The sequence below is a fragment of the Fusarium subglutinans genome (genome assembly GCF_013396075.1).
Source record: "Fusarium subglutinans strain NRRL 66333 chromosome Unknown NRRL66333_c0000200, whole genome shotgun sequence".
NCBI classification, from domain to species: domain Eukaryota; kingdom Fungi; phylum Ascomycota; class Sordariomycetes; order Hypocreales; family Nectriaceae; genus Fusarium; species Fusarium subglutinans.
The window spans coordinates 1-17327 of record NW_023502263.1 but is presented as its reverse complement, the minus strand read 5'-3'; the positions used below and the strand labels follow the sequence as shown (position 1 = coordinate 17327).

General features: G+C 42.3%; 3 protein-coding genes across 3 annotated transcripts; 2 read left to right on the top strand and 1 right to left on the bottom strand.

Annotated features, from left to right (window-relative positions):
* Window positions 1-1322: 1322 nt before the first annotated feature.
* Window positions 1323-5835, top strand: FSUBG_11020 (uncharacterized protein; the record flags this gene model as incomplete). Its single annotated transcript, XM_036675659.1, has 8 exons — window positions 1323-1355; window positions 1463-1727; window positions 1798-2823; window positions 2872-3593; window positions 4308-4764; window positions 4813-5233; window positions 5348-5397; window positions 5450-5835. 8 exons carry the CDS (start codon window positions 1323-1325, stop codon window positions 5833-5835), a joined length of 3360 nt encoding a protein of 1119 aa, XP_036533473.1.
* Window positions 5836-6564: 729 nt separating this feature from the next.
* On the bottom strand, window positions 6565-10427 carry FSUBG_11019 (CAMK DCAMKL kinase; the record flags this gene model as incomplete). The annotated part of the gene is made up of 4 exons (XM_036675657.1): window positions 6565-6603; window positions 6744-9149; window positions 9211-9422; window positions 9479-10427. The coding sequence occupies 4 exons, from the start codon at window positions 10425-10427 to the stop codon at window positions 6565-6567; spliced, it is 3606 nt and encodes a 1201-aa protein (XP_036533472.1).
* A 1012-nt stretch (window positions 10428-11439) lies between these two features.
* FSUBG_11018 (kinase catalytic domain protein) lies at window positions 11440-13128 on the top strand (the record flags this gene model as incomplete). Its single annotated transcript, XM_036675656.1, has 1 exon — window positions 11440-13128. One exon carries the CDS (start codon window positions 11440-11442, stop codon window positions 13126-13128), a length of 1689 nt encoding a protein of 562 aa, XP_036533471.1.
* Between the last annotated feature and the right edge of the window lie 4199 nt (window positions 13129-17327).

Genomic DNA, 17327 nt, shown 5'->3' with positions numbered 1-17327 from the left:
CCTACAATAATACAATAACACCTGATTACAATGCGAAAAAATATCTCTTCTACCCTGTCAAGGGGATGCAATAAAACCTAGGACCTCTATCATAGGTGACAAAAAGCTTAGGTAAACTTAGGTAAAATTTAGTAAAGTTTTAGAGGATCTTAGACTAAGTTTTAGAGGATCTTAGACTAAGTACTTTTAGCACCTCAGTTTAACGTCAGAAGTTTTCTTACACCCCGAGGCCTGTCTATGAGCTGTTTTGACTGACTCGTGCCTGAGACGCGGTCAGCCTGATTTTCGTTTTACCATGCAAGTGCAAAACAAGAGCCTTTCCCCAATTCGGCAGGTCAGCAAGTGATATTCCCGCCATCTACGCAATGCTTATGGATTTAATTATGCAATTCGCACAGACTTGTCGGAATTAGCTGAGATTGTGTAATTTCGAGCGCTGAATGTTATGGGGAACGGCCGAGGCGCGGCGAGGATGCTCCGGTAGAGGTGACCTGACAGCTGATAGGATGCTTACGCCGCGTGTCTAAATCATCATATTTACAAAGATCCTTTTGCAGGGGATGTTCCGAGTTACTATATGGTTACGCTATACTTTTGTAGTTTTAGGTTGTCATTGCTTGTAATGGACCAGTGAATGGCAGGGAGCGCGCGGATCAAGAGAGTTGCCATAGGAGCAGTGACTAAAGTACTTGGCGCAGGAGCAAGCGAAGCCCCTGTAAGATACCACTGAGGCTTACTGTAAGAGCATGCCCTGTGCTTTCGCCTGAGGAGCTGGAGTAAGACGCGGGTAGTCTCCATTAGCACGACTCAAACTGACAAAACAGGTCGGCATCCAAGCATCACGAGCATTTGTTTCGGCAATTATCAACAGGGTTTGGGTAAGGGAGATAGAGATTGACATGAGGCGCTCGTAATATTTGTTGGACTATGTCAATTAGGAAGGTTACGTCTCTAAAGTCGGCAATTCGATGTACAGGCACTCAGAGAGGCGCTAGTACGGCGAGCTACAAATTTTATATTCTATATATATAAACTCTAGTATAAAATGCTAGCATGGTAGAGAATCTATTCTGCGTTCTCTAGTCCAAGCGTGTTCCATTACAGAGAGCTGTAATGCGTGTGTCTAAGACCGATACTGGTCAGCTAATGAGTCGGACACGGAACTGAGGACCATCGAAGAGAAGTCGAATGCCATGTTTCCGTAAGGTGAGATAACTGATATTTCTTCCGTGTAAATGACTCATAACCGTTTTGAACTTCTATTCCAACCTGCTCAGGCCTTGTGCGACCCAACCAGCCTCGTTCATCTGCCTCGCTTAGTCATGCGTACTTATCTTAAGAACTGCCACGTCAGCGTAAGCTCGAAACATTTTCAACAGCTACAATCATCTTATCAATGGCAGCCTCTCACATTTCCTCTGACAAATTTGCGAATCTTTGCGAACGCTGCGCTTGTTTGCAGCTGACAAGCACAACGCTAGATGCCATCTTGCCTAGAGACATAATAGCCGAGGAGCGGGGCCAGGAACATGAAGTTGAGCTCTTGAATGGGACCGGCTACTACTCCTTTACTTCAGGCAGACACGCTTGCGATTCCTGCATGTTTATTTCGCAAGTTTTGAACCTCTGGCGATTTCGCAATTATAGAGAGGTGCGCGAAGGTCGCGTGTCTCTGCACTACGTGTTTCGCTTTGATGGAACCAATGGGTATGCCTTAAAAGCTCTACGTATCAGAATACTGAGAATAAGACCCTGTACATATCAAGGATCGAAAGAAATACGTGTAATTGCTGACAGGAAACGATACAGGCGGCGATAATTTCCTTATTGATTGCCCTATCACGGCAGCTACTGATCTCGATATCGGCACGCCTCTAAAGCTTCAGCCACCGTTGTCTCATATCACCGAAGAGACTCTATCGTGGATGAAATCAAAGCTGGAGTCGTGTGTATTACACAACCACTTCAACCCCGACAAGACCTTCATTCCCGATCGACTTATCGATGTTAGAGGAGACCAGCTGAGCCTAGTCCTCACCAAGCACTTCCAACCTCGAGACGCCGATAGCCATCGATATACTGCCCTGACGTACTGTTGGGGCCCAGAGCCTCATGCAAGTAAACAGCTCAAGACGACCAGCGTCAATATCCACCAGCATCTTCAGCATATCCCAGAATTCTCTTTACCACAGGTTATCAAGGATGCTGTGGCTGTAACAAGAACTTTATGCATCCCATTTCTTTGGGTAGATGCCCTGTGCATTCTTCAAGATGAAACCTCAGATTGGGACAAGCAATGTGTCGTGATGGAACGAATCTATGGCAACGCCCATTTGACCCTTGCAGCTGCATCGTCTGACAACTGCGAGGAAGGATTCATCAAAAAGAAAGATAGAATAGTCCTGCCTTTTAGAAGGACACCTCACGACATCCAGGTCTTTGGCATATACTCTCCTCGCTACGAAGAAGAGACGGGGAGAGAAATATCCCCTAGTGCTTGGTTCCAGAGAGGCTGGACGTTCCAAGAACGCCTCGCATCAACTCGCATCCTTGTATTTGCAAACGAAAACATCCATTTCATATGCAAATTCTTCGGCGAATCGATGGGAAGAGAAAGATTTACACCTCTGGGCCTTTATGACATGCTTGACCGCGTGGCAATCGATTCGGGCAGCACAACAGCTATCTATCAAGAATGGAACGAAATAATAGAACAAATCTGCTCCAAGACCCATGAGCTTACGCGGAAGACAGACTTCCTTCCTTCCATTGCGGGCATCGCATCGCTATTGAGTAAAAGGCTGGGCAATGACTACATAGCTGGTATGTGGAAGAATACTATGCATCATTCACTCTGCTGGGATGTATCAGGATCAAGACGACCGGTACCTACATATCACGGCCTACTGAGGGAATTGGAAAGTCCTTCTCCATACATTGCCCCCTCCTGGAGCTGGGCTAGTCGACACGAAAAGCTCATATTCGGCTTATATCTTCCGGAACTTACTGGTTGTCAACCCGAGTTCGATAGCCTGGAGACAGATGTCACGTTGCGCGGCGAGTCAGTCTTTGGTGAGGTGGAAAATGCCACACTTGTTGTCACTTCTAAGCTGTATAATGGCTCACCGAGGATTACATACCGTTGGGCTTTGGATAAAAACGGCCATAGCCGTAACACTGTTAGGTTCGACAGGCGATATCTTGCTGATATTAAGCCCGATTTCTCTCCTGAGTCCGCATTCGAGTCATCCAAACCTCTTACACTTGTAGAGCCCATTAGTTTCCTACTGATTAGTACCATTCAACGAGAAACATATGCAGGGGACTTTTCATCGGGATATTCTGATAGCTCTGAAGCTCTTAGCGATGAGGAGGCCGATGCTGGGTTCACTTCTGAGTCGTCGAGCGCTTCCACCGCGAGTGCTGAAAGTGGTGGTGATTTGGAGAAGAAGGCTATGTCCATAAGAGTGGCTTATGGCCTGTTAATCCACCCAACAGGCAATCCGAATGAATATTATCGAGTGGGAACATTCTTTTCGAGCCCTGAATATGGTGGGGGTCTGTCGGTCTTTGATGATGTCGAAATTACAACAGTAAGGCTCGTATAATGATTGCTTAGGAAACGGGTCTCAAGAATCTGTCCAAGGTATCTATGTGTATGGCTCGAAAGGCTCGTGAAGCTGGCTAACCAGGCTCAGAATATATCGCTTACATTCTCTATGTATACATTCTTTTTCATTCTAGGATTGGACCCGTATACAGCTTGGGATATGTTTGCTTTACGGTCCTGTATTTAACGACTCGATACAGATGCTCGAGACCTTTGTGTCTCTGCTGTCTCGATGTATTTGAATACATTTCCCAACTGAAAGACCATTACTGGCGATGATGTTGGCGCGCTGAATGCGGCTGATATTGCGGGGTTTAGCACTGTCTTCATCGAGATGAGTTAGTCGGCATACCACCGCTATTCATTCCTACCAACCGAACGACATTTAAGTGACTCAAAGCTTGGTTAGGGAGTAGGTACTAGGTATCAAGGTGGACAAAGTATGATCTGGCTGTCATTGTTGGTCGGATAATATCCAATCATTTATTTTTCCACTTGCATCCGTGTGAAAGCCATCCATGTGACTGTATTAAGCAAGATTGGATTGGCTTGGATTCCAAGAGGAGAAGCGGGGTTAACAGTGTGTTGGTCGGCCTCCTGCAGTCCAGCCCAACGTCAACCATGATTCAAAACGAGGGGTTCGCCTCCTCACAGCAGACCTGGCGCCTAACCTCGTTTGCTTCTTTGCAAATCACAGCAAAAATATTACCAAGACACGATCATTACACCTCAGCCTCCCTGCTTCTTCGTAGGTCAGTATTCTTTCAGCCCTTTTGAGAACGAGACGCTAAAGAATGAAGGTAATAAGATGGCTCACCAAGCTCCAGGCTCTGAGCCTGCTTCCACTCAGCAAGACCTTCCGAAAACACCTCCCAGCAAAAGGCCATCACAGTATGTTTTTGACTCGAACGGCGATACTCGGATCATTCTTAGCACATACATGGCCCAGATCGTTAAATGGGAGGCAGATAAAATTTGGATAGAGCAAGAGAAGCCTACGAAGGCATATTGCAAAGGGAAGAGGTGGGAAAAGAAGAAAGAGGAGAGAATCAAACTGTCCCCACCGACTACGCCACCACCTGCGCCAGAGGAGTCTCCCCCTACAACCTCAACCTCGCTAGAAGGCGCTACCAACAGAACTGCCATAGACTGGGGTACGGTCGATTTCTCAACTTTTAGTAACGTACAATATTCTCGTCCAGAATTTTCGGACTGCGACGATACGGATGCGGGTTGTGTTGACCCTGGAACGAATCAAGACAGCACAAGCATTCAAACACAAGATTGGGACTATGGAGAAACATGCATACCTCACCTTGAGATACAGTTTCGAATACTAGTCTCAGGAAAGCACTTAGAGCTGGCTTCACCTGTCTTCAAAACAATGGTCACTGGTCCTTTCGCTGAGGGAAGAGCTGATGCATCAGGTTTTCACCTGATTACAGCTAGCGACTGGGATCCTGAAGCTTTCAAGATCATCCTCACTATCATGCATGGATATAATCGAGATGTCCCAAGATCACTCAGTCTTGAAATGCTTGTAAAGGTGGCTATGATTGTGAACTATTACGATTGCCTCGAGAGCGTCGAACTATACACAGACGTTTGGCTAGAAGGGTTGAGGTCAGAGTTACCGACGGTTTATGGGCGAGACTGTATTCTTTGCCTGTTCATATCCTGGGTCTTCTCAAGACCAATTATGTTTCGAGATATGACTCAACTGGCACTGACTCACAGTCAGAAATTAATCGAAGCCCCGGATTTCCCGATTCCAGACTCCGTTCTTAGTAAGTTTTATTATGGAAACAGTATGACGGCCTACGCTGACACAGGCCGCAGAAGAGATCGACATAGCACGTCAAAGCGCTCTCGCTGAAATCTTCTCAGGAATCTACGAGCTCCTCGACCGTCTACAAGAAGAACAAGAGTGTTCCTTTGAGTGCTCATCCATGCTCCTGGGTATCCTAACGAAGGAACTCAGCAAACATGGGATTCTGTACCCGCGGAACGGCCCGCCGTTCGATGGTTTCAGTATTGAAGGTTCTAAGGAGATGATAAAAAGGTTGAAGAAGCCTAAATGGTCCGGCAGCTGGGATCACAGGCATTCCTGGCATTCCTGTTATGTTCAGAACAAGCTGTCCATTTCTCTGGCAAAGGTGGAAAGCGCTCTGCCCGTCTTTGACCTCCAGGACTTTCAGGCTACAAAAAATCATACGCGTGGCTGAGAGCTTAAATAACCAGGGAGAACTTAGAGTTTATAAATACTAAGCCAAGGAGGAAATTGGGTCAACGCAGGGTGTCTTTGTTATTGAGCCGTTAATGTAAATTGGGAGGTCTGACTCTATTAGGCAGACCTGTTAGCTGCATCTTGGTATGGGCTCAAGAATAATATCAATGAGGCTTATAGCGAGTCTCCAGTACATCATACCGTCGGCTGTATCAGCTTTAAATAGAGCAGGAAGAGGTTAGCACCAGAGATAGAAATACATCAAAGGTACGAGCTGCCAGATACGGTACTAATAGAATTGACTGCCCTAATAAGAAGACATAAATGACAAAGAGCCCATATATACTACGCAAATGAGGATAAAAAGACCTGCCTATACGACTGGAACAAGGATTAGCTCTAACTGAAGCCAGGAGTCGACTCTAGTAATATTCCTACTAGGGCAAGCTGTGTATACCATGGACATGTTACAGCGGCTATCCTTGTGGCTGGATTCTCCATAGTCTTCCACAAAGTGACTCCATCAGCCGTAAGAAGCTTAGCTTAGCTACCGGAAATGCGTTACATAACACAGAAATACAAGAATCCGCACTTACATAAAGCTCAAGTCATAGCCGTACCGTCGGCAAGGTGAAGCATACACTCATCCACTCCTAACTCACCCCAAGCTCTTAATTTACGTAGATGGCCCGCTAAACTTGGTTCATTCTCACCAACCGAACGGCTTTCAAGTATCGCCAAATGCTCCGCGACGTTGACCTGCATGCTTCCAGAGACAGTAAAGTTCTCTAGATCCCACTCTGTCTCATTCCTCCTGTGCATCAACCCACTATATCTTTCATACCTTCCCCCCATCCTTTGTAGAAAGGTCTTCATGCGCAGTTCATTCGTCCGATAGGTACTCACAGCCTCGTTATACTCTTCCGGCTGTTCGAGTCTTTGTAGATGACGGCACTGTTGTAAAAACTCATGGACCTTTAGGAGCCGACGGGCTGTTATGTCGAGGGGCGTTTCACCGTACGCGTTTAGAAGATTCCACTCGACATCTTCGGCCTGAAGCTCTTTTAGTGCTTCCAGGTTACCGCACTCAACTGCGATGTGTACAGCAGCGCCAAATTCTGCACTGACTGCGTTTAGATATTCTGGTTCTGGGTACTTCTCAATGATGTTAGAGATAATTTGACGAGGGGCGCGGGGTTTGAAGTTTGTTGGGCACTCGTCGAGCATGACAGACATGTGAAGGATAGATAGCCCTTCGTTGGCAGTTGACCCGGATGGTATACACGCACGAAAGAACTCTTCCGTGCTGGGGGGAGTAAGCTCGAGTAGAAATAGAATCTGCTTATCGAAGTTACTGTACTTGCGGCTCTTTCGGATGAGACGTGCGAGGAGGGTGGTCTCGTCGCCATCCTCATCTACACGACGACACGACACGTCACAATGCTCGCTCTCGTACAGTTCGCGCGCACGTGCCTCGTACCCGCCCAAGACGGCCATCTCAAAGGCAGAAATGCCGCTGTCTTCTTCTTCGACGGGTAAAGGCGTACCGTTGGGTAGCATCATGCTTGGCTCGCCTACAGGTTCCATGATGCTGCGCCCACCAAGCCCAGGCCGGATAGTAAACGACATTTTGAAGCCTCCCTGCGAAGCTTTCTGCTGCAAGATATCCTGGCCGACATCCGGGCCAATCGTTTCTTGTAGCGGTGGATCTCTGATTAACTCAAGCTTGAGCTTTGACCTGGCGTTCGATTCGAGGCGTTCCTTGATATCATACAAATGACTTATAAAGTCTGGAAGCTTGTGCCCTTGAATCGACGCCTGAAGCTGAAACGCTGACTCAGAGTCTCGTGTTTCTCTTTCGGCAAGTGGAAGAAGGTACTCAACCGCTGTCAAGTCCTCGACATCGAGGGCAGTCTGAAGTGTTCTAATGAGATTATTTGTGGTGGGCTGGATGTTCAAAGATCGTAGATGGTTCAGCACAAACGGTTGGCCGTACAAGGTCGCTGCCGTGAAGATGGAGTGTTTGACCTGTGTGGTGACATCCCAATTGACTACCTGGCCCTGGCCTCCACGCTTCAGAAGAAGGGTGATGGTCTCCTCACATCTCTTGATGTGATCCTTCCCATGAAGTGATACCCGATCGTAGAGGCCCTGGTACCAGTAGTCGACAGCACACCAGAGCGGAGTGACCTTGAGGGAGTGCGTTTCATAACACATCCAATCCAGTAAATGTTCATATTCCTTGCCCCCGGGTAATAGAGCCTCTAGGACGTCCGACATATGTAGTCTTGCTGCATAATGGACCGGTGAGTATGTCCTCCCACGTTTATGGGCAGCCATAATTCCTGTGTACGGCTCATACTTCTCCGCTCCGTTAAATGGATCCGCGCCCAGGGAGATAAGCGCCGAAACTGCTGCGAGGCTCGACTGCGCTACAGAAAATAGGAGAGGCGTCGCATCAGCAAGGGTGTCTCCCAAATCGAGTTGTCCAACGGTGCATGGAGTAACAAGGCTGCAGCGGGTTTCTATATCGAGATCTCTATCTATAAGGAGCCGTGCTAAAGGAAGCATATCCTCATCTCCGAAATGGGCCAAGAAATGTAGTGGTGTTAGTCCGGAGGTTTCATCTCTTAGCGGTGTATCGTGCTCGATGAGAACTTTGGCGATCTGATAGTCACCATTCTGACAGGCTTGCATCAGAAGAGAAACGCACAAGTCAGGGTTGAGACCCGGTAGCTCGAGAACCTTTTGCAAGCTGACATTCCAGCTCCGGTTGACCAAATATCTGCAGATGAGCGAGAGCCGGTCTCTCAATTTGTTGCTGTTTTGAAGCTGGTTGCTTTCCGAAAAGGCCTCATCCGAAGTCGCAGAGATATCTGCTTCCTCTCTGACCTGCGCATCCAGCGCTGCCGTCTGATCTCGTAATGCATCAGCGCATCTCTCTGAACTCAATCGCTTGAAAGAACTTCGATCTCCAAGAACAGCCAGGTCGTATAGCCATCCTTCTTCAACCCTTGGATCTATAGGATTCGTCATCCCTATCCAGCTCAGTACCCTTCCCACTGTAGTGCGAGCCTCTTCATGTCCCAGCTTTGCTGCCGTCACGAGGTATTGTCCGGCTTGGCTAAGTGATGGTGCGGAAGTAGCAGCGGATCGGTGAATGCTAATGAGCCACGTCGCCATTGCATATGCCGCGAGGGATCGTGATGTTTCGCAGTATGAGTCTGAATCGGCGACCTCTCGTACATGAGTGATAATTTCTGTGGCAACTCGACCAGGAAGGCGCCTGAGCCTGCTAAAGTATGTATTGATCTAAATGCATATGCCTTGTTAGTCCTGGCTGGTTGTTCAAAATCTCGGTGGAAGTGCTTACCGAAATTGTCCTTTCTGGTAGAGGGGCCAAGGTAACATGTCCCGCTTCCTCCACTTTCCGCTCCATCTCCCTTGTGTATCGTTGAGATGGATCTGGATAGGGATGGTGAAGAAGTGGTATGGTAGTTTCAAGATCTAGCCCTTGTTGGCTATCTGTGGCCGCCATGGACTGGGATACTACGTCCTCTGCTTGATCCAGGGGTATATTATCACCTAAGTCTAGTTGGTTATTGTCTTTGATGCCGATCAAGAGACGGAGGAACGCTTACAGTGGCTCAAATAGACGTCCTCTTCAAGGGAATCAAAAGTCTCAAAGACTTCTACATTGTCTGTAGCAGCAGATATAATCTCATGGTGAAGCATTGTTCTCAGTAGCTCAAGAGGTTCTGCGGCTCCAGCCTCAAGCTTGCCTTCGGTAGAGAGCTTTGAATCGAAGAACTCGAAGATGAGACCTGATACTTTGTCTGTAAAGACACGTGGACCAGACGAGTCATTAGCATCCTTCTGCATTCTGATAAAGCTTGCGAGGGCACCATCTTCAGTTTTAAGCTTGCGCAGGGGCTTTTGACCATCACCTGACACATGTGCCTGTTCAAGCACCTTGTTCATGAAAGGCCCAACCAATAGAAGAGATACCGCGAGCGTCAAAGAATAGATATCAGCTTGACGCAAGCCTTGAGCATCGAGGGCCTCCAAAACTCTGGGACTCTGCCATAAGGTGGTTCCTGATTTCAGCTTGAATGGTTCATGTATGTTTGAAACCAAAAGGGAGCAGCCAAAATCTGTAAGCTTTGCGCATGGCCTGCCCTTTTCGTCGATGAAAACCAGAATATTTTCTGGCTTCAAGTCTGCGTGAATGACGCCGACAGTGTGAAGAGCAAGCAAGCCTTGAAAGCAATGGATTGCTAGACGCAGCCTGTCTCTCGCATCAAGCTCCGTCGAACTTTCAAGGTATTTGCATAGATCGCCTCCTTGGGCCGTCTCCAACACCAGAACAGGCATCACAACGCGGTCGCTGTCTACACCCCAGCAGATGCCAATCATCTCCGTGATGTTCTTATGTCTCCGGAGCTGCTCGTTACTGAGAATTGCGATTTCAGTGCAGATAGACTCTGAGAGTTCCCGGCCATCCTCCGAGTCCCAATTCACCCTTTTTTTTGGGACTCGGAGGACAACGTCGTTGAGATGTAGCATGGCCAGTCTATGGATGGTGGCCATTTTGAACCGAGAATCCACGTATTTTATCAGTGTGCTTGGTCGGCTTCGCATGACTTGAAACGAGCGGCCAGACGCAAAGCAGGCCTCTCTTTCAAAAGCCTTTTCGTCGATGCAGATGTTGGCTAGCACTTCCTCCCTTGCGGATGGACATGTGCCTACTGCGTTAATGGCAGCAGTGAACAGAGGCAATAGCCCTGGCATGGGCCGTTGTAATTCCCCCGCGGGGTCTGTCATCACGGATCTCTTGACGGCGATCAGAATCAATGGGTAAGGTGGGATACTTGAGGCGTGTTTCCTGTGCCGGATAGACTATGAAAAGTAATATCCTGAGTTGAGAGTCCAGCGTTCTTGGAGAGCGGCCTCCTCATTCGATGTTGCGTTTGAAATGGAAGGTAAGTATTTAATCTTCTCGGATCGCAGACACTGGAGGCGCGGTCTAGACCTTGCATCGCACAAGCCGTGGAAAGCTTCGATCCATCACATTCTTGTAAGTCCGGGCGTTCTCGAGACTTAATTCGCATTTAGCTAGCATTACCGCCACAAAGATGAGGTTGAAATCATTTCTGCCTCAAGCAAGACGAGTTCATGTACTGATAGCCCACAGTGGCGGCCTTTCAGAGCTCGTTATTCTGGTTTAGCGCAAGTATGCGCCATGGTGGCGGCGGCAGAGAGCCGTGAACCAACGGAGGTTCCGCTAGCAAACGGAGGTCTGCTCCTCAGCTGAACGACGCCATGAGGGCCCCTCAGGGAGCAAGAAAATACCGAACCTTGATACAGGGTGCTAAAATAAACTTAGAAAAGAGCTCCCTAAACTTAGGTTAGATTTACCTAAATATTTTTATCGCTTAGGGTTAAGGTCCTGTGTTTTCTTTCCTTTCCTAGGGGCCCTTTGAAATAAAAGATGTGTAAATGCTACGAATGTGTAATATGACAACAAACCAAATCCTCGTGATTGAAGCAATCTTTCTCCCTTGAAAAGTACCCAAGCCAACTCACCCAGTACATATCCGACATGTCTGGCCTCGAGGCTATCGCAATTTTGGGATTTGCCCTTCAGGTCGTCGACACTACTGTCAGGGTCATTGATCTATGGAAGGCCACAAATGAAGTCGGACAAGAAGTCATTATAATAAAAGCCAGACTCGACATGATTCGCGCCCGTCTCAAGACCTGGGCACTTGGCTGGGGGCGGTTGAATGAGGAGGACCTCAAGAAGAGTCGACGCTTCAAAGACTTCGGATCTCTGGCTCTGAGATATGTCTTGATAATACAGTATCGGCTCACGGCACTGGAAGACTTTGACAAAAAGTATCCTTCGTTGTTTCGAAATGATCGCGTTCTAGAGGGGCAGCCTCGCTCAGCAGACCGCGGTCTTCAACTAGCTCTCATTGCTCAAACGGATGGACCAGACGCTAAGGACCTGGAGCTACTCCACAAGGAGGTAGCTTCTATAAATCATGCCAACATAATTCAGCGTTGGAGATGGGCCCGGAAGGGGGGCGAGGGTATGAAGATGACGGACCAAATTGCGGCGTTAGTTGGGGAGCTCGAAGATTTCTTTATACCCCCGACCAGTGACCAGATCGAGCCAGTTGACTTGGACCGGAACCAGCCGCCAGTCGAAGGTTCTGGAGAGGATAGAGCTTTCAAAGTAGTGCAGGGTATCGCTACCTTCAAGAAAGCCGCAGAAGAGATGAGAAACCGAACCGACAGCATGCATCAACGAGAGCTACTAAGAAGCCACCGAGGAATTAAAAACGAAAAGAAACAGGACAACACAAAGCAATACTCCACCCACCGCAGCTTGGCCAACTTCAAGGCTCGCGACATCAATATCACACCTGTGATGATCGAGTGGATATATGTACCAAGCAGCTTATCTGCCGAAATCAAGGAGGCTTCCCAGAACCAGATACACGACCTCGCTTTACTACTACACTCAGAAAAGAAGCCTCACGAGTTCAGGACTCTAGAATGCATAGCCATGGTCGATATGCCCGTCGCAGAAGAAGAGGACGCGCAATACGGTTTGGTCTTCAAGCTTGAGGAGGGGCACCAGGTTTATACTCTTCTGGAACTGCTGAGTAGGGAAGAATCTACGCCTAAATCTCTCACTGAGCGGTTGAAGCTTGTTAAGCTGCTTTCCAAAACGCTGCTGTTTCTCCATCTGGGATCGTGGCTACACAAAGGTATACGGAGCGATAATATCCTGTTTCTGAGCAACGATATATCTAGCGTTGATCTTGGCGCGGCATACATTGGTGGTTTTGACTACAGTAGGCTGTTCCGAGAGACCAGGCTGACTCAAAATGTTGGAGACAATCGTGTGCAGAATCTGTACCGGCACCCAGACCACCAAGGCCATCCAATGCATGCGAATGGTGAGTCAACTGACCGACCGCCTTTCTCATACAAGGCCGACCTGTACAGTCTTGGTGTCGTACTCGTGGAGATTGGCCTGTGGTCTCCAATCATCAAGCTTTTAGAGGCTCGGGGGAGTCAAGATGAAGACGAAAGTGTGCGGGAGACAATACTGGATATGATTCCTCAAGTCAGGATGAGGATGGGTGATGCTTTTGCCGATGCAGCCGAGGCGTGCTTGAGGAGTGAGTTTGGAACAGGTGAGGCTGGACAGCCGGAGAGTGTTCGAGAGGCTTTTTATTTATCTGTAGTAAGATTGTTGGAGCGGTGCTTCATATAAAGGACTTGCAAAAGTAGCTGAGACTTGAGGCTGCCGTAGTGAGGGACCATTGAGCGTGCAAAGAGGGCCTGCCCATGTACCCCATCCCGACGTCACCACCAACCCAACTTAGACAGCGAGAGTTCAGCTGTACAAACGGAAGGAGATTTTAGAATGCTAGAGTCGTGTATCTAACCTAAGTAACATCCATCTATGCTACGCTAAGTAAGGGGATCGAGGGTTTATGGGGTGGTTATTGTTATGGACTGGGCAATATACCCGGCGGGGGGGGGGGGGGCCAACTAAGCAAGCTTAGTTGGGCACAAAAGTGCGATACAGTCACAAAAACCTGATACAGCTGAACACACCAAAAGTCAAGATTTACAGTATAATTCCTAGTAACTTTAGTATTTAATAACTAATTAAAGAAAGATATTATATAAGTAAGCTAAATATTATAAAATAGCTTAAAATTAGCTTTATAAGCTACTATTTTTATAATTATTTTTACTATTTTATTTAATATAGTTTTAAATTCTTTAAAATACTAAGATTTTAGAAAAATCCTTTTTTTAACTTTCTTAAAGAAAAACTAGTTTTTATTTAATAATTAATTCTAGAAAAATGCTATAAAGATAAATTAAATATAGAAAATATTAGAAGATAGGGTAACTCTAATTAGTCTAGCTTACCTAATAAGGATCAGAGCTCCTTATAGGTATAAGTAATATAGCTTCCCCCCTTTTTACATAAGAGAATTTAAGGCTCTTTTAACCCTTATATATACCCCTTTACTATATATACTATAGTTATAAGCCTAGGTAGGTATAAGACCTAGTAACTTTACTGCACTACTTAATATATATTTTATCTTATCTTATTCTATAAAACTAATATCCTTAAAAGAATTACTAAGCTTATTAAGTATAACTATCTTTAAATAAAGCACTTTATATATATCTACCTATATACTCCTTTACAGTCTAGATAACTAGATTTTATAGATTTAGGAGATTAAATTACAGGCTAAAGTATATAAAGCCTAGCTATAAATTAACCCTAAGTACTCTAATTAGGATTTTAATAAGCTATAAGAACTTTTAATAAATATTTTAATACCTTTAGTAAAAGGAAGCTTATAAAGTATATAACTAAGGTAACTACTACTAAAGTTAAAAAAAGACTACTTACTAAACTCTCTATAAGTAATCTAAAAATCTTCTATAAAGTATCCTTTCTAGAACTATAATATATCTAAAGATAATATAGGTAATAGGCTAGTAAATACTTATAGATCCTAGCCTATATAATAACAAGTATTAACTTTAGTATCCTTTTTTTTATACTTATTTAAATTAAAAAAGATTATTTAAATAGCTATATAATTTATTAATTACTTTAAGGTTTAAAAGAAAATCTAGTATTAAGTATAATAACTACTATTAGGAAGATTACTTAAAAGTATCTTAAGGTCCTTAATAATACTTTTAAAGCTTAATAAAGCCCTAAATAGTAGCTTTTATAATAGTAAAAAGCTTATATATAAGCTAGACCTTTTTATATCCTTAAAATCTTAGGAAACCTAGGTATTAACTGCTTTTTAAAAGTAGTTAAGAAAAGGATAGCCTCTTTATAAGCAGAAACTAAGTAAAATGTACTCCTTAAAAAGGGAAAAACTAATAAGAAAACCTTCTTTATAGAGCTAGCTAGTAAGCTATATATAGTTATTAAAAGAACTCTATCTAGTAAGAGCTATTAGGTCTAAATAACCTTTAGTAATTATATAAATAAGCCTAAGAAGTATAATAACTGCCTTTATAAGTATAATAACTATTAGTAAAAGGCTAAGAAATATACCTTCCTTATCTATATAGTTATTAGTATAGCCTTTTATTATATTAAGAAACCTTTTAATAGTAAGCTTAATAGAATCTAAAAGGAGCTTAATAAGCCCTTTTAAAGATAGCTTAAGCTAAAAGTTATAAGAAATAGCAGTAAAGGAAGCTTATAAGCTTAGGGAAACTAAAGGTTTACTGTTTATTTTAGTAACTTAATAAACTTTATTTTATTACCTAATATCTTAGCTAAGGCTAAGTATAATATATAGCTTTATATTACTTACTAAGGACCCCTTTACCTACTTATATAAAGTACTTTATTAAATATCTATAGCGCTATATACTTAGTAAATATAATAGCCTTACTTAAAAAAGGTTCCTTTATCCTAATAAATAGTAACTATATAGAAGCAGGTAATATATACTTTTTAATCTTAGTAAAGAAAACTAAGGTAATTTAAAAGATTATAAATAGCTTAAAGGGGGTAAAAACCTAGTTACTAACCCTTAGTAATATTATTATTATTAAAGGATTTTATATAAATATTATATTAAAAGCCTTTTTATAATTATTAGGAGTATAATACTCTAGGTTTAACTGCTTTCTAAAATAGAAAAACCTTTTAAAAAGTATAGTCTTTATATAGCTATAATATAAGTATAATATATTAGTACTTTAATTAAAGCCTATTTTAACCTATTTCTTTATTAATTACCTAATACTTAAAAATATAATTTTAATTAATAATAAGGTAGTTCTTTAGTACTTTAGTATAATAAAGTAAGTATAATATATTTTTTTACTTTCTAAGTATAAAAACTATTAAGAGATAAAAAGAGGGCCTATAATAGCAGTAGCGCTTTATAGTACTTAAGATTAAGGTACTTAGAAAAAGAAGTACTTAAAAAGCTAGTAAATTAAGGTAAGAATATATAAATTAATAAAATAGTATATATAGACTATAAGACCTATACTTAAATATATACTATATAAGTTATTAGTTACTAATAACTAGAAAATCGCTTCCTAAGACCTTTTTAAAGGATTTATTAAGATCTTTAAGAGTATAAAATAGAGTATAATAGCTTAAATTACCTACTAGTAATAAAAGATAAATTTAGTAATTAGCTATATACTATACTGCTAGAAAGTAAAAAAAAATTAGTAGTTTTTAATATACTATTTTAGTTTAAATACTAAGTAAATACTAGTTTAAACTAGTTATTTATAAAATATATAGTAATAATAAGCTTATTATAATTTATATATTAGGTAATACTAACTTCTTATAATAAGTACAATTTAAAGGTATAGATATAAAGCTTATACTGCTTTATATAAAGGAACCTAATAGTAGTATAGAATAAGTAAAGAAAAAAGTATTAGAAAAGTTAAATATAATACTTAATAAAGTATAGCTACCTTATTTACTATAGCTAGAGAGTATATAAACTACTACTTTTTTACTTAATATAAGCCTAAAGGCAATAAGGGGATAGCAGTTCCTTATAGAAGTATTATAGAATTAGTTTAAATATAAAGTACTATTATAAATAAGAAAGTATATAGTAGACCTTAGACCTAATTAAAGCAGTATATAAGCCTATAGCTACTAAGCCTACCTATTAAATTAAAATAAAAAAGCTAGGATATATAAAAAGATATTTAAAATAAGCCCTAAAGGTTATATTAAGTATTTAGTAGGCTATATAGTGTATAATATATACTAAATATAAATACCTTAGCTTAAAAAGGTAATAATTACTTAAAATATTAAATTTAATAAGTATATTTTTTATTAACTAGAGAAAGAATATATAAAAAAGCTTCTAAAAAGGGTATTTAAAGTATAGATCCTTAACCTTAAGGAAAATAATAATAAGATTAACCTACCTAATAGACCTATCTAAGTTATATATTTTAAGGGTTTAAACTTAGGGGTAAAAGTAATTAAAAAAAGCACTATAACCTATATAGAAAGTACTAATAAGCATTAAAACTAGTATATACTAATTTAAATTACTAATAAACTTTAGACTTTAAAAGTAATACTAAAGCTAAGTAGGCTTAAAGCTAAGGAAAATAATAAAAGCATTATAAATACTTATATAATATCTAAAAGCTTTATAATAGCTAAGGTAAGTAAGTTACTAAGTATATAACTATAAACTAAGCTAGAAGCCCTTAAAGGTATACAGAGAGTACCTTAAAGCTTAAAGTTACTACTATAATTACTAGAAATACTAATAAGTAATATAATTATTATAGTAAGCTATAAAGAAAAGGATATACTTATATTACCTTTTTAATAGTCTAAAAGTAATAAAATAAATAACTAAAATAATAATTAAGAATAGCAGATATAAGACCTAGTTATAGAA